Source organism: Bradysia coprophila, chromosome III (genome assembly GCF_014529535.1).
Source record: "Bradysia coprophila strain Holo2 chromosome III, BU_Bcop_v1, whole genome shotgun sequence".
Taxonomy (NCBI): Eukaryota; Metazoa; Arthropoda; class Insecta; order Diptera; family Sciaridae; genus Bradysia; species Bradysia coprophila.
The window spans coordinates 974439-992839 of record NC_050736.1 but is presented as its reverse complement, the minus strand read 5'-3'; the positions used below and the strand labels follow the sequence as shown (position 1 = coordinate 992839).

At 34.1% G+C, this 18401-nt stretch overlaps 1 protein-coding gene and 1 long non-coding RNA gene across 2 annotated transcripts; both read right to left on the bottom strand.

The window, feature by feature from the left end:
• Positions 1 to 9093: 9093 nt before the first annotated feature.
• On the bottom strand, positions 9094 to 9498 carry LOC119078258. The gene is made up of 3 exons (XR_005087962.1): positions 9421 to 9498; positions 9264 to 9362; positions 9094 to 9208 (listed from the first exon to the last, which is right to left on the bottom strand). It is a non-coding gene; the product is annotated as an uncharacterized LOC119078258 (long non-coding RNA).
• Positions 9499 to 10215: 717 nt separating this feature from the next.
• On the bottom strand, positions 10216 to 11079 carry LOC119077781. The gene is made up of 2 exons (XM_037185093.1): positions 10754 to 11079; positions 10216 to 10681 (listed from the first exon to the last, which is right to left on the bottom strand). Exons 1-2 carry the CDS (start codon positions 11028 to 11030, stop codon positions 10287 to 10289), a joined length of 672 nt encoding a protein of 223 aa, XP_037040988.1. The 5' UTR covers positions 11031 to 11079; the 3' UTR covers positions 10216 to 10286.
• Between the last annotated feature and the right edge of the window lie 7322 nt (positions 11080 to 18401).

Below are 18401 nucleotides of genomic sequence, written 5' to 3'. Positions count from 1 at the left end.
ACAGAAACACTCCCGCACATGCACACAATTTATCCAATATCACAGCGAAACACTCTGCTAACCATCACATTCCTATACCTATTTATATAATCCATGGGTATGAATTCAATGATAACCATTCTAAAAACCCCAAAGTTTATGGTCGCAATTCGTTTCACATCGAGGCAACTGTGAAATCTATACGAAAAGGAAAACCCACAGCAACAAGTTTTCCATTGATTATTATTTGGAAAAATTATGATGACGGGAATTCATTGTGCCGAAATGAATCGAGTGTAGTAGGTATATATTTGGCATTGGTAGTCCGTTTTTCCGAGATTATAAGATCCCATAAAAAAAACTCAAATGAATAAATTGTGACGCAAGTCCCAGTGTAGGAAGTCTAAATAGGAAGTCTGGTATTAGAAAGGGTCATACTTTAAGCTTTCAAAAGCACTCAATAAATTTCATGTCAAAAAATTTCCTTCAGTAATTTTTGGAAGGAACTATCGTCACGTGGCTTACGCCAGCGCTTCTACCATGATGAAAAACTCAGTCCGCAATATATTTTTATTGATGAAGGAGTATAGTTTCCGGATAAAATCTTTTTTATGTGAATAATTCCTGGAAATTTGGTTCGCATTTAATTCACAACATGGCCATCGGAAGTATTTATTTTCGATTTGTGGACTTTACCAAACATTTTTGTTGTTGATGCATTTGCTAACTTATTGAATGACTTACTTTTTTGAGATGTAAAATGTTTGTGAATGACAGGAAATGACGTCATTAATGTCAAATTGATTTAGTGAAGTTGATTGAACATAAGGACGATGGGTAGAGAATGGATAAGGTTAATTTAAAAATTCAGTCATTTAAGTAATGAATTTTAGAATAAAACGAAGACATCAGACAGAAAAGGTAGGAACTTCTGATTGAAGTGATTTAAGCATTTCTACAAAGAGAAACGGCTAAAATTCCACTTTTCGCGACTACATCAAATCACATTCAGAAAGACAGAATAGAAAATCGTTGCACCTGCTATCCTGCAAAGATACAAACGTATAAAATGCTAACAAACATTTGTATTTTAATTTTGCATTTCTCGTGCCTTTTTTTAATTTAAATTATTAAGCACAACAGAAATGATGATTTTTAATTAATCTCATTTACTTTATCTACGCAGAATACTACTCCATATAAGTCCAGTACGTTACGAAAGTAATTTTGGATTGTTTCCTGCTTCAACACATATCCATTAAATTATGTTGTCCGTTTGATGTTAGCGTAAAATGTTCATTAGAATTTATGAAGCGAGCATTTAAAAAGGGGTAATGAAAATTGCGGAAAATTGTACGTTTTGAGTTTTTCTTTAATTACCTGACGTCTGGTCTTTAAATATAAAGACTAAGCTTTGAAACGAATAGAATCTAACCTAAGTGGGTACACAAAACGGGTCCAACGGAGACTTAGGTCCAGGTATTTATTTACACGAAAACTTTTCATATTTTTATCACTAAGTTATGCAATAGTAATTTACATGGTTAGGTATAAAAACATGAAAAGTAGAGTTTCTGTGTGAATTTTGTTGATCCGAGGCGAAGCCGAGGTCAATACACACATGAGACTTTTTATTTTTATTGCAAGTTATTTAATGGATTTTACGTGTTGAGGACGTCTTCTTCTGATACAGTATAGATGGCGTCAATTGTCAATTTTCTATTAAAAAGCAGAGATCATGAGTTGCCATCTCTATACCTCTTATGACGTATCGTGATCTTTGCTTATAGTGTTTCCAACTCACACCTAAAGCATTAGATCAATTAGCAAAAATCACGAGACGTCCAAATATATGGACAAATGAGAGAGAAAAATGAGTAGACAACTCATGATCTTTGCTTTTTTATAAAAAATTAACGCCACTGAGTGTATCGGAAGTGGCAATATAGCTTATGGTACATTAGATACTTTTTCTTCCGGACAGTTCACAAAGTGTCGTGCGAGCCAAAAAACGCTTAAAAAGTAGACAATACGTTTTCGCCGACTTTTTATAATTTTCGTTTACTTTTGCATCGTCTATGTAAAGCCATCCGTTGAAAATGTTCTTCTCACTGAAACAGTACACGCCTAATTACCCCTGTAGAGCTTTAATTTATATACATAGCCTTTGACTACTTTTTTTTCGTATATATATCTTATCATAATCTTAAGAAAAATGTTTTAAAAAAATTGCAAAAAGAAGGGTTCTGAAACTGTTCAACTCGGAGATAATCACATTTGATTAAAACAACATTTAAATTTGTTCTTGTTAATAGAATCCTCAGATGAAGAACATAATTTATTGACTCTTTGTAATCGTTTGCATTTAAGAGCAATCTACACATGGCTAAATTGTAGCCTACATTTCGGGGCACAATTATTATTATTTTGATGATAATTTCGGACTCGCATCCTTTTTCGAAAAAGTACGACCATCGTTTGGTGTTAAAATGTGTTAGCTTTCAGTAAAAATTTAAATGATTGTGGTGATGTAACATCAGTCCGAAAAAACTCAATATTTCACGAAAATTGACACATATTTTGAGTTTTCTCGGATTTAGGTCACATCACCACAAACATTTAAACTTTTGCTAAAAACTAACATATTTTAACACCAAACGATGGTCGTACTTTTTCGAAAAAGGATGTGAGTCCACAATTATCATCAAATTAATAATAATTTTGCCCCGAAATGTAGGCTACAACTTAGCCTAGTGTAGATTCGTCTTAATGCTATATGTCACCAACCAATCAGTTATTGGAACACAAACGCACAAACTTGTGTAAATTTGGTGTAGTGCTTACGTGTTCGTCATGAGTCGATTTTTTTGTACTTACTATACCACTGCCAATTTATTTTTAATTCCTGGCAATACCCTGCCAGAGTTCAAAGGATGAAATCCGTTTCGACCGAACAATAAGACGGTAAAATTGATTTTCAAAGATGTCATTTAGATATAAAAATCCACAGAAAAGACGGGGGAAAAAGCGAAGAAAATAAAAACAAACACAACTTCCAACAAGTTTCACCTAGAAAATGGCCAATAAAACTTTTATAAAAAGATACAAAGAACACAAACAAGTCAATTTGTATCGAAATAGCACTAGCACCTTAGTGTTGGCTCCAAGCAAATAAAAAACAAAACTTTTATTGGATTCAATCTAGGTGGCGAAGCAATGGGTATGGTATATGGTTCGGATGAGGTTGAATGGTTGATATGTTTTTTTTGTTTCGTCTGAATTTCCAATTAAATATCGTGTATGGGGATGTAATTTGTGAAATTGCTTTTCCACTTTGAAATATTGACGATGTGTGATTTGTGTTGCTTTAATAAAATATTTCGTTTGTTTCATTTTGACGAAAGTCGTTAGTTAATGGAACTTTGTGCCAAACTCCAGGTTTCCTTAAATATTTTATATTGCTGTGCATCAAGCTTTCTACTCTCATCCAGTTGGAGAGGTACATTTGGTGAATGTAGGCTATTCAATTATCGTTTTAAAAGACCTTTTCGCATCAACACATTATGCTAATCAAGATCTTTCAAAGGGGACCGAAATTAATGACAAGATAATAAATTAGCTCCTTTTTCAGTGTAATTTAATTTTTTTTTTGTATTCTACCATTCCAAACCCAACAACGAATGCAAAAAAAGAAAGAAAAAAAAATTAAAGAGATTTATATCTTTCGAATATAAAATTGACATTTCAGTCTTGATAATCCATTTAATTTCAACTGTGGAATACATTATCCTAAATACATACCATATACGACGATAAATTGGCCGAATAAATTAAATCGATATATCACTTCAGCTCCATTCCATATCAATGGAATATCCTCTCTGTTTCCTCTATCCAATTTAATGATAGTTATAAACGAGAATATATACATTCTCGTTGCAGTCGAGGTGATGCTATAGTCGGGTACATAATTTACAATTTTTTTCATCGAGAAACTCTGAATGTATCTCTTGTCACGTGACAATTACAGATTTTATCAATATATTGCGGAATAACTACAGCAGCAAACAGCTGTTTACATGTATAAAAAATAAACGCGACGTTATACTTCCTGAGATATTGAATGAATCGTAAGTAAAAAAAATATTTTTTCCACTTTTTAGAAACTGCCAGCGTTTCGTGATCAAATCTATTACTTCTATTGTTGGAATTGCAGCCTAGTGTTTAAATCTGAATCTTTTACTTCATTTATTTTAAGATTTATTTTACTATAAAAGACCACGTTACGCATAAGTCGTCGCTTACTTTTGGCATTAATGTGAATGACAGATGGGATTATCTTTTAATAAACGTCGTCAATGGGCGACATTTTTGATAATTTTGCGGATTTTCTATGAATGGAAGACTTTTGTTTCGTAAAATTTTAAAGTATTTTCTAAGGATTTTCCCTTGAGTGAAAAAGTATTTAAAGCTAACATTGACTTACACAGTAAAATTAAATGTTGAAAGAAAAGGCTTCAAATACTCCATTTCTCTCGGTTGAAAATAATTAGAACGAATCAAGTAATAGATTCGTCGGCTGTCCTACATGATCTGTGAAAGCTGAATTATAAATTCATATTTTCGCAAGAGACTTTTGATTCTCCTCCAATGTACAACGCACTCTCGTTCAAATAACGATGAGGACTAAATGGAAACCATGAAACGGAAAAACAATAAATATCCTATAAATTTCTTAAAGAAAACTGTTGATTGGACTCACTGACTAAACGGTTATACAATCAACCGTATTGAGTTGTTTTGTTTACAACTGATGTCCATATAAGTACGTACGATAAATGCAAGCCTACACAAAAATAGGCTTTCTCTGTTTCTATACAGAAATGTGTGTATGCATGTCGAATGACATGTACAACATTTGCTGTAGCAAAACAATCCGCTAAACATGATGGACAATTTTTTTGTTTTGTTTATGTAACTTTGTAAATATACATGGAATTCTGTCCATTGAACGTGATCGAAATTATAAATTGGATATTTATGCGTTCGCTGTAAATGAAAATGTTTTGATCGTGTATTGTGTAGATATACTTATACATCCTGCCTCGTACATATACTGGTCCATTTTATATTTTTAGGATAGTTGTTGTTATGCGTTTCTTTGTGTAGTGAAAATAAAAAATGAAAAATTTACAAAAACAAGCACACATCAAAAATGAATTGTATATTCTGTTGTATTTAAAAAATAAAAAAACAAAATAATTAAAAACTGGGCTCGGTATGGAACTTTTTTTTACAATTAGACAGGCTTCCTTCACTAATTTTTATGCGAAATTGGTTTAATTTTAAACTGTCTTCACGTTGCGCGTTGTTTCGTTAAATTTATAAACATAATGAAGGAAACATGTACGAAATGGTGAAACGTGACCACTTCTTAAGCAATTCCTTTAACTTATCCTTTTGTATAATAATATTCAAATAATGCCGTAAAAAAACCAGTCTGAAAATAAATTAGAAATGGAGAAAAATAGTTATTTGCACCACTTGGATTGAAACGACGCAATTACAGTGTACGTAATGAGTATGTATGTTTTGTACACGTACACTGTAATTTCGTGGTTTCAATCCTGTGATGCCTTCGTTTTCATTTAAAATCCAATTTCTCTCTTTGGCGAATAACGTAAATAACCACAGGAAATGCCACTATTAAGTGAAACGTTGCTCACATCCCTAGACCTGTTTACAAGGTCTGCTGAGAGAGAACTAAAAAAGTGTGGCTTAAATCTGTTGCAAAACTTATCTTAAAATGCAAAATATGCTGATGACCTTTCTTAATATCATAAATTTACGATAGATACTCGGTAATTTTCTGCAACGTAGCCTGACTTCACGGATAATAAATTAGTCACATCACATGTATGCAAAACTTTTTATCGCACAACGTCCAGAAATGTGTGGAGTCACTAAAGTTGAATTCCATGTATGGGATGCATTCATTTAAGTTCATATATTTCAGTTATGTTTTAATTCACATTTGAAAGCTTTATGTATAAACGTGCATTGGTTACTCTTTCGGCGGAATGGAGATGGTTGTGTGTTCAGCATTAATGTATGTGCAATGTCATGCAGAAAACGTTCGGTTTAATATCTTGACTACACATGCAACTTTTATTTTACACATTGTCAGCGTCTACGCGGCCATGCTAGTTACTTTTGGTATTGATTCATGCGACCGATAGCTTTTTTACGTTAAAGGCTTGAACTGTTGAATTGTATTCTGTAAAAAAAAGACCTTTTCCACGATCTGAATCAAGAAAACTATGCAGGAAACTTGAGAAAGATCATTCCAGTTTGTAAAAGAAAAATCGAAGTGTTCGGACCATTTTCAGACATTAGGGGTAAACCATTATCGTTCGTAATGTTTGGAAGTATGGCAATATCGTGAATATTTGACATTTCTCCCATATATTTTCTGTCAAAAGTCTATGAAAACTCCATATTCACGAACATTACGAACCGTAATGGTTTACCTCTATTTTAGTTACGAGAGTGTAACAAGAAAGTAGTTGTGGTTTGAAGACTCTTCTGCTGGTAATCTCCTAATTTCGACTTTAAGTAGTCCGAACATACCACTGTTTTACCAGATATTGTGTACATAAAATGTTTCTTTTTAGACCCGTACGAAGTACTGGGGCCTTATAGGTTTACGCATACGTTTGTAACACGTCGAATTGGACTCCCTGAGTAAGAGAAACCTATTGTGGTTGTCTAGAGATGCCAAATCCGCGAAAAAAAAATGTCCGTCTGTCTGTCCGTCTGTCCGTCTGTCTGTCTGCACGATAACTTGAGTAAAACGCATCCGATTTGGAAAATTCTTTTTTTTCCCGTTTGGTAATGTCAAAAGACAGGCTAAGTTCGAAGATGAGTGATTTTGGATCGACCCCTCCCGAGCTGTGGCCCAATAAGTGCTTTACGGTTTTTCGAAGATATCTCCGGACATTTAAACGTTAAACTTGTAGGTGATACGTCAAATAAAAGGTATTTACAATACCGATCGACAAAAAAAAAGTTTATGGAAATCGGATGACCGACTCGTGAGTTAGACCCCTTGGTGTGGAACAGGCACAGGGCGGCAAGCAGTTTTTGCTTGTAGGTCGGCCACATTTGAACATATTTCGTCTGTTTTAGCTTTATTAGATAGGTATTGACCGTACCAATCAGGGAATTTTTTTTTAATGAAATTATGTTCTCCGGAGCGTGAGCTAGGTCTCTTGGAGTGAGCTCTTATCTGGCTACTCGGAAGTACAGTGAACGTGGTATATTTTGACAATATCTCGAGTAAATTTTGACCGAATTTCATGAATTTTTTTTGTTTGAAAGGTATTAACGAATGTAAAGCGTCGGTACTATTTCCGGTCTCCTAACAAAATGGCTGCCGGCGGCCATATTGGATTTTAGTAAAATAGAAATATCTTGGGAAAAATGATACTTAGAGAGTTTCTGTTAACATGGAAATAATTTGTTATGTGTGTGGTGTTTCAGGAATTCCATATACGGACATCTATATATACCTATATACAGCTATATTGAGCTATATACAGGCATATAGAGCTATATAATAGCATATATTTATCTGTGAAATGTTTATTTATAGTGAAATATAGTTAAATATAGCGGTATATAGCTGTTTAAATAGGAATTTATGAAATTTGTCTTCGTACGGGGCTGTCTATATTGCCTCCGGCAATTTAGTTGTATATGATAACAAGGCAAAGAGTGGATAATGTAAGTGATTTTAAAGGGAGAATAGTTTTTCAGCAGAGAAGAAAATGAAGTAAGAGAAATGAAGAGTTTCACATTAAAGGCTTTTGATACGAATAGGTGTTTCGTACGGGTCGGCGTTAGCTATGTTTTTTGTTGATATCACAAGCATGACCTTTGCAATTTCGTAATTAGACATCAAATTGTCTTATCCTAACCATTTTTCATGACCATTGCGGAACTTAATTTTTCAATTGATCACAGTTCATTTGTCCTGACTTGACATCTGTACCTACGCTATTATAATCACCGGTGGATAGGCTTATTCACTTGTTGTATGAAAACATCAAGTGTACTCATTTCACCAAATGTATGTGTGGAGAGGGTTACATTCTCGTCATCATATGTGATTACACCATACACCACACATCTCGTTCAGGTTTATTATCGATAAGTCCTTTTCAAAATGATTGGTGTTGACACTCTTTAGCGACAATTATATTATTTAAACCTATCACCCGTCAAGTGGATTTTATAATACACTTTTGTGTTATTGTATGGAGTGGTTGACGCTTATTTGTATATCTATATGCAAAATATTATAGTAAATTGATATTCAATATATACCGTTATGCACCTCAAAGTTATGTGCTGTTGACATTTCCAATTCATTTCTTTGATATGATCTTCCATTATGCGAATTTTGGAGTACCTGTATGTTATTCGTGCATTGTGGGTTGATGCGGTACACTTCAAATATGTAGAGTGTGCATAAGCATATTATATTTACGTCAATAGCGGTGTGGCTTCATTGAATGGTTTATGATTATTATTGAATTTTGGTTATTATTTACGGACCATGTTTTCACATTGTTTTCAATATTTAATCACTGGAAATGTTGTGGAAATAAATTGGATCGATGTAATCGGACTTACACGTTTGTGATGAGAGAACTTTCGAAATAAAGTTAGGTACTCAGGCTGTAATTTAATTACAACTATTTATGATGTAGAGAAAGGAAACACTTGAATTTAACAGTAGATTTCGTCCTTCCTTGCACGTTTTTTTGTTTTAACTAATAAAAAGTTTCAACCCGAAAAAATGGTAAGAACTTCAACCAACTCCTAAGTAACTGTAATCAGTTGGAACAAACAATACGCCGTCAGTTTCAAAGGCTGCAGCAGTTTTTAATGCACCAATTTCCTCGATATGCTGTTCGATGTATCGTAGAATACCATTCGCCAACCAATCCATTTTGCTCCGAGGTGCATCTTCGGTGTCAATCCTAAAACTTTTCAGCAATGTTATCACAAGGGCAGACATTTTCACGGCAACTGTCAATGTGTCCTTAAACAATAACTTTTTCGTCGGGATAGACGAATCCAGGCAATTGGCCGAATATATTTCTGGACGTGATATTTCCGGGAAGCACATCGTCCATGCTGAGCCTTAATACGATGCGGTTCCCTAATTTTCGGACGATCGATGAAAAACTATTTTCAATGGAGTGTGACCATTTCACCTCTTCGCTGCATTCGGCCTAACATTTGAGCGCTATCGACACTTATTGATGCCAAAGGTATCCGTGGTATGGTTTTTTCGTCGTCATAGCTCATTTTAGCTGAGGGAATCCAGCTGTCATACTGATCGGTTCGGTACCTAACAACAGGTCTACCTACCAGTATGCGGAAGACCTATGGCTATATTTGAAACTGCCGCGACGAGTACTACAATGGCCCCTCGTTTCGTTGCTTCAACTGCTCCAGAGTATATGTAGATTGTACCGGTTCTATAATTGATTATTCGTGATAATAAAGACCTCGGCCGATCGATGTCTCTCGGTGTATATACGATATATTGAGATTTTGAAAATTCGTTTTTCCCAATACGAATTGAAAATTGCGAAATCCCAGATGAAAATGAGAAAATTCGGTAGAGTAAGTCCAGAGATATGGTGGATATTGTGATATTTTGAGGGCTGGTAAAGGTTTTTGTGCATCCGACAACTGAAATACGACCTATTTTGCCATGATTTTTCATTAAGAAATGTCAGTTTTTCCCGAACTAAATATCGTGCGGGAAAAAACTTCATTTCTTTACGATTTATAGTGCGGGAAAAGAATTACATGAATTTTTCAATGGCTATACGATTGACTAAATTTAATATGATGAATGTGAAGTGTGTATGTTCGTAAGGAAAACTTAGGACTGGTGCTGAAAAAATCTTCATTTCCTGTCTTGGTACGAAAAATACTATTATCATACATTTGCAGAAGCGTCTAACGTTGATTAATAGTGCAAATGAGAGATGTTGACCACACCAATCGGCGAAAAAACATTTATGAAAATCGGTTCACTGGACCTTGAGCTAGAGCCATCCGAGTGAGCGTAAATTGTGCCACTTGGCCGTGGAATGATAGGTATGAATTCTGCAAACAACTTAATCAGCCAAACGAAACAAAATTGAGGAAAATATGAAATGAAACAACAAGATTACGTCACGCTTTGTGAGCAGGCACCCTTTATTAGCTGATTTCTCTGTTCTTCATATTCTTGTTTGTATTATAGAATCAAATGACATAAAGGAGAGAAACTCCACGATTATGCGCTGACATTCTTCCGTTGAAGGATGATGCTGGCAAAATTCTTTAATAATTTTCTTGTATCCTGACCAGTGGTCCACTCGATTTTCACATATTGTTTCTCCACGAAATACTTCATAAATTTGTAGACTAACCGCGATAAGCGCAACGACGAGTAGAAGCATTAACGCAGGCCACAGCCACACGTCCTTTAAAGGGTCGTATGAATTTACCGGTTCATTTACGGGCGTCGAATTTTCGTTTACCCATGTGACATAGATTTTATGATCATTGTGCTGTCTCATAAAAATTTCGAAGTCTTTCGAATCATCGATCTGCACGAAATTGAAATACTTATCTGTAAATTGAAAAAAAATAAAAATTTAAAAAATAATTTTAATTCGAGAGGATGCATTCCGTGTGAAATTACCCAAATACTTTATGGTAAGGTCATCTCGATTTCGGTCAGGATACCGCTGCGATATTTCAGTCTGAAGATCTAAAAATTGCTTCAAACCGGCAATCATGAAAGTTGACTCGTTCCCATCATTGATAACATTAACTTTAAAATAGTTTTCTTTATTAATGGTCACACTTTCACCTAACCAACTTAATTCACTGACACTACCGTCACGAAAAAATGGATCAACGTCATTTACGAAACCCATCTTCGATAAAATTTTTAAAATTTTCTTCGTTTTCGACATTTGTTCTTCCTTTGATGTCCAAATTGATAATGAATGAACGAGCAACCAGTATATATCACGTGCAGCAGCGTCGCAAACAGTGACTATGACAGTTCACCGGATGAAAAGAAAACACATGGACCGGCGGCCATATTGATGTGTTTACATTCGAGTGAGCAAACTCACATTCGAATATGACATGAGAGCCGTGTAGAATTGCAAAAATGCAGCATACTTGCATGACTTTTCCTAGTAAGACCAAAATCTATGATAAATGAAATGCGTCAATGGCAATATAACTACTGTTTTTGATCCAAATCTTTTCAACATACTAAGTCTTAATTTAACGAACTTTATTATTCAAAAAAATACAAATTACGAATATAATAATAATATTTCACTTGCAGTAAGTGTTTAGCCTAAGGACGGCTTTTCAACTTAATTCAGCGTTAATGTGTTAGTTATTTATATAAATGGCGACTGACTAGCGAGAGGGCGAAAGGAAAACTAGACAAAAACCTTTTCTAATACTTGACTTAACTTAAAAACTAAAGACTACAACTGACAGACTTAATTTTACAAACAGGAGGATTAACTGGTGAGAGGACGGGGCTTACTAAGTCTTTCAGAAGCTTATTCAAGAAAATCTTTAGTCTCGATACACGTCGAAATGTACACAATTACAGCACTTGACGACAAGGGCCCTTTCAAATTTCCTTCATTCATCGCCCGAGGGTCCTTCGGGTATAGAACTGTCATAGTTAGATGACAGATGGCATTTGCATAGAGCCGAACCACATCGAAACTTTTTGTTTCGAAGTGACAGTTTTGACATTGACATTTCGAATAATATTACAGAAACTTTACGATAATACTGTAGATAATATTATTCGAAATTGATTGTATAGAGTGTTTAAGTGAGAGAGATGGCGAAATGACAACCTATTGTTCCATCTCGGGGTCTGCTGTCAGATTCTTTTGTATTATAGATGACAGCAGACCCCGAGTTGATTTTCCATCTCGCTCTACTTAAACACCGTATATACACGTGTTTTGTCAAAGTATTTAAAAACAATGAAGGTCATGCAGAACGTCTCCGGATCACAGAAAATAAGGATCCAAACTTGTTGACATTTTTCTATGCTTTTAATACTATATGTTTACAATGTTTCGTACGTATTTGTATCGATATAACAACCAAAGAAGGGATCGCCGTGAAACTGTGCATTACCTTCAGTGTTTGCATACTTTGAGTTTTGTGTACAGTACACGTTTTCAGTTGAGGTTATGACGAAATTTTACAAATGTCAAAAATTTCAATGTCTCACACCTGAGACACCTGCAGCACCATTTGCATTTTACCGCCTCCATACAAGCTAAACAGCCTAATTTCAAACAAACACTACACGGCAAGTTATCGTTGTCGATAATAGATGACAAGCCGTTTCGAAATAAAACAACTTTTGCGGAAAAGCGATGCGAAATGGAAATAAAACAGCAGAATGAAGCGCGCATTGGGACCAGAAAACTAGTTTGTGCACCGGGCAACTGAAATACGACATATTTTGCCATGATTTTTTGTTATGAAATGTCAGGTTTTCCCGAACGATATAGCGTGCGGGAAGAAATTCATTTCTTTACGATTTATCATGCGAGAACGGTTTTGAATGAATTTTTCCATGACTATTCGATTGAACAAATTTAATATGGTGAATGTGAAGTTTGAATTCTGTCAAGTCAATTGATGTGTTTTGTCTATTTCAATTGTCCGGTGCACAAAACGTTGTTCGTACCTCGACAGGAAATTGATTTTTTCAGCACACGTCCTAATTTTCCTGCTGTAAACTGGTGCTGAAAAAATCGTCATTTCCTGTCTTGGTGCGAAAAATACTATTCTTCTATTATTCAGTTTGACCTATAATTCATTTTTTCGCAACAAGTGACGAAAAGTAGGGTTTTCCTTTGCCTTTATTACGAAAAATGTTGTATACAACTCGATGATAAATGCTTTTTTAGGCACACGATGTGTATTCTAACCATCTAGTGCACAAAAAGCATTTATAACTCGGTTGTATAAATAACTATCTCACAACGCCGCAGGCGAGAAAATAGTCATTTTCTCCTAACCACTGGAAACTTCGGAAAACTTCGTTGTGTTGGTGTTGTGTTGACATTAGAAAAAAGTTGGAAATTGTCTTTTTTAGTGTGACTTGGCTCAATATTGTCTCTATTAATAAGTATTCGAACGACTTTTGTTGACTCTCAGGATTTTTTTTCCCTATTTCCGTGATTGTCCATTATTCTCTTGATTTGCAATTGACTTGCGTTCTGGATTTTCCCATGTTTTCCTTAATTTTCCAAAAAAAAATATTTTTGGGAAAATTCGAAAAAAGGAAATCTCGTGGAATTGTGGGAAAATTTAAGAAAATATGGGAAAATGTTCACCCAACAATAATCCCTGGATGGAACACATTTCCGAGCAGCACTCTTGATGAAAACACTTTATGCAAAATTTGTACTCCCCCAATCATATTTGGTTGTCTAACTAAACAAGCCGACATTATAATCAATATTTTGTGACGAGATCGGCTAGACTATACTTACAAACAAATTTTAACGAAATTCATCGCAGCTGCCAGTGTATAACAACCCAGCTTTAAAATCCACTAAAAATTTAATTAGTGCTATGAATGTCGTTCGAATGTACATATCAACATTTATGCAACTAATTCCCTTCCAAATGCATGCACTTTCAAATTTTCCACAGTTTACATGAAAAATTGGCTCCATTCCAAAACATTTTTTTTTGCATCATTTCGATGATAACTACATGTAAGTTGCATATTCAATGTACTGTGAAAGGGATGTGTATGCACACAGCACAGTATCATGTAGGCTTGTAGCTTTTGCAGTGCACTAGCTTTTATTGAGTGTTTTTTTTATCTTGCGAGCGCAGACAACAACAACACCCAAAAAATGGTAAATATTTTTTTGGCAAATAATGTCCCAAAGCATATTAAAGTGTTCCTCGATGGATTGTTAAGGGGTTCCACATCGTTATGCTGGTTGCATATTTCGGTTTTTGATAACATAAAATGACTTGTTAATTACGACATTCACACGAAAATAACATAATTATAAGATGTTACCACCTTATCATAAGTCTATCGTATTTCATTTGCTATTATCATATCTAACGACTAGTCTAAGGACACACAATGGCAGATATTATTCCTACAATTCCATATTAAACTATATAGCGAGCTATACATCACCCAACCATTGAATATTATATCTGGCGAAGGTGTTAAATTTACTAAATGAACATAAATTTCGTTATGTAATTAATAGCGTCATCGTTTGTGCTCGAAAAGCGACATTACAACCTAAGTATATATACGTACACCTCTGGAGATGTTAAGATAACTTTACCTGGAGAAATATTGTTAGTACATAGACAATGTGGTAAATTCAACGAGATAAAATACACAGAACATAATCAATGCAATGGAGAATAGATTTGAGGATAGCCATAACAAATAAAATGGGATTCGCAAGGAATGTTTTTGAACGTCGTATGAGTGGTATTGTAATTAAATTTGTTTCTCATGATTACTTGACAGTTTGTTCGTCTTATATACCGTATAAGTCGAATGATTCGTCAGGGACATATTATGCAATTTAATCGAACAAAAATTGAGACTGGGAAATATACACGTATGTATCATATTTAACTGAATGTAATGACAAGAGCGTGACTGAATTTACTTTACAATGAACTTTTATTTTCAGTTTTTCCTTCGAATTAATGAAAATTACTTGTACTTTACAAAAGCTGTTCGCTTAGCAGCATCGATTAAATTCGAGTAGAAAATCTTCGCTAGTTATCTTAACATTTGAGCATTTTAACAAAAGAATTTTCTTTATAAAAATTGCAAAAAAAAACAATGACTAAAAAGGTCTTCTATAGTTTATTGATCGGAGGTGAGCCCGGGGTCAATCAACAAACGAATGATCCGGATTTTTTCTTGAGTACGTAATAGATTTTTGTGAGCTCTGAAACCAATCTTCGTGTTCGGTCTCGTAGTGTACTTACACACTTCAAGCATGAGTGGCCCCCTAAATAGAATACTGAAACTTGTCAGTGTGTCACACAACTGTAAAACATTGTAAAAAACCATTTCATACAAAATAGTACTCTACAGCTGTCGACTATGATCACTTTTGCTTGAAGTGCGTTGGTAATAACCATTTAAAACAAACCTAAGATGTCTGAGTGGAATAAAATTTTGTATGCAACTCGACGCAAAGTACTTTATTAGGCTTACGATGTATATTATGACAGACTGCCTGCGGCCTCGTGTCATAATTACACATCTAGAGCCTAATAAAGTACTTTGCATCTCGATTGCATAATAGCTAATTTGCGCTGGAAGACTGAATTCAATTTTTCTGTTCTTATCAAAGAGAGGCATTTGCGGCAGAAAAAGTTCCTCTATCTTTTTTGGAAAAACGTTGTTCTTAACTTATGCTACAAGGTTTTTTAGCTTAGCGAATTCCATTCCAGCGCTCGCCTCCGGCTCGAGCTGGAAACCTCTCAATCGGTAAAAAAGCATTTTAGCATGCGCTAGAAAAATAACTATTTCGAACGCGATCAAGTATGCAGTCTGCATGCTTTGCTGTTGACATGGTTATGGAGTTATTTCTTTCTTTGTATTGTTGTCGTGTCGTCTCATTTCAGTTTTCAAGCGCAAAAAACATGGTTCGTGACATGTGATGAAAGTTGACTTTTTCATCACTCATAACAAAATATACTATTTTGTGCCTTGCGATCATAATTCAACGTTTTTCGTCACTGCACCTACGATCGAAAAAATACTATTATGACTAGGGATAAAAAGCTGAAAAGTAGAGTTTTTGTGTGAATTTTGTTGATCCAAGGCGTAGCGGTCAATAAGCACACGAAAACGAGACTTTTCAACTTTTTATCTATAGTTGTGTAATGTATTTTACATGCTGAGGGCGTCGAAAGTAGTGCTTGAAACACGATTAGCAGTAAAATATTTTACCTAATTTGTTTTAAGACTGAAGAAACTGAAACTGATTGACTAATAATAATATTTGAAGAATTTTACTAATTTAAATAAAATTAATTGAGATTAAATAATAAAGAGATGAAGTAGAAAAAAATGTATACACAAGCACAAATATCAAATTGGATCATTCCAATACCCAAGACATCACACAGAAATAAAATATATTTCAATTTGCATTTTATTTAACAAATTCTCAAGTAAAATTGCGTTACAGAAAATGTCGAAAATATTATTCAGTTAAAACACCGTACTCTGACGTTAATAAAGTTAGATTTAAATCTTAGATAAATTGAATGTCGCAAAGGTAAACACAATTTTCTAACCCCTAAGACGAAATGTGTGTGTATATATATATAGCAACGATCTGTATGATGTATATAAGTGTGGGGGAGTTTTCTGAAATGAGATGTTATACTCAGGGCAATGCTTGAAACTTGATGTTGTAAGATTAAATTAAGTGATTTGCTTAATAATAAAATTTGTGTCAAAACGATTTTCTTCTCACATTTTTTTTCCTTTCTTCTTATACTTCAAATTTCATGGAAAATACAGAATTTTTTAAAAAGCTTAACTCTAATTAAAAGAAATTTCATTTCTTATACTCGTGATTTTGTGTCATAATGTCTACATTGTCATTTTTTATTTTTTTTTCTTCATTCTCTTCGTTCAAAAAAGAAAAGAAAATCTAATAAAATGCTGCGGTTTAACCACTGGGAAAAAAATAAAATAAATTCGAAAAGTAGATAACATCTTTATTGCCCTATTTTGTGACACACCGAGTAAATTCAATGGACCATAAAAGCACTCCGTTTAAGCATTTAGGTTTCAATTACAATATAGCTTTGTCTGATTTCTTCTGGTTCATTGATCACCTTGCAGTTTGAATTTAGTGCTTCTATAAGCAGAAAGACTAATGATAGCATTACAACGGAAATTTTCTTATGAAAGGTGTTGGAAATGAACTTGATTATTGACGGAAAATAATTCAATTTTGATGGTTGATTTGGCGTGACGTCGATCTATATTTTGTTTTAATTCATAAATGTGGATTTTGTGTATGTGTTTGTGGTAATTGGCAGACATGGATTATTTCTAAAGACTGAATAAAGCTGTTACCCCCAAAAATGATGTTACTGGTTGTGTTGATGATATTCAACAACTGCGAAATCATTAAAAAAAAACCTCAACACAAAATAACATCGTAACAACAATTGAAATGACTGAGCAATTTTTTTTTCTTTCGCCCCAATGGAGAGTTCAATGATATAACCATAACATGTAAAGGGTAGTTTGACCTTGGTGAAAAGAAAAATAAGAAATAAAAAATCTAAAAAAAATATGAGCAACACGCGACCATGTATTCAGTTCATATATATTCCACACGGTAAAGTACAATGTATACAATAGGGGTAGACCGTTATGGTTCGTAAAGTTCGTAAATATGACAATATCGTGAACTATTGACATTTCTGCCGTATTTTTTATGTCAAAAGTGTACGAAATGATTTCGGAAATCGACATACTTACGAACTTTTCGAATCATAGTGGTGTGCCCCTAATATATTACTTTGCACATAAAAGATATGTCAAAAATGGAAATGAGAAAAATGTGTATGTATGACACATAACATACAATGTTTTCCACAAGTTCTCTTCTCTTTCTAACGTTGCAAAGACAATAAATTAAACGTTAATTGTTCGTATAAACTTCGTCAAGTCGCGTTGAAAACGCGATCCCAGTCGTAAAATATTATATTCGGACATTTTAATTTAAAATCTGTAAAAAGTACATTGCTCATTTCATTTTAATTTTTCTAGAGGCAAAATCTATACTTCTCGTCGTTCCTATTTCAGCGAAATATTAAAGCCTTAAGCAGGAAAATCTCATTCATCAAACACTTTCTACAATATTTTCAGCAAAACATATTTAGTTTGAAATTTATCATGTCCAGCTGCCAGTCTTTTTAAGGAATTCCTTCTATTTCTGACAAGTAGATCCCTTTTGTATAAAAGACGGGATAAAGCAGTCATATTTCATGTAAATGATATTTAAAAGATATCCTTGAACATGTACAAAAGAATGATTTTGTTGGGAAGTGGAAGAAAAAGAAAATATAATTTTTGAAATATTACTTTGTTTTTTGGGAGATCTATAGCGTTTTGTGAACGGTTCAAGAGTAAAATTCTCAAAATGTACGGGATATGTTTAACGGCATTATTTGTATTTACATAGTTGAGTTAGGAGAGGAGTTTTTTGTGTGTTTTAAAATGACAAATTCTCTGTTAGACGGCTATG

Bases quoted from the DNA above. Each gene is read 5' to 3' on its own strand.
- LOC119077781 (XM_037185093.1), bottom strand. From the start codon at position 11,030: ATGTCGAAAACGAAGAAAATTTTAAAAATTTTATCGAAGATGGGTTTC. The intron at 10,682-10,753 runs GTAATTTCACAC...TTCAATTTACAG, and splicing joins CCTTACCATAAAGTATTTGG to ATAAGTATTTCAATTTCGTG.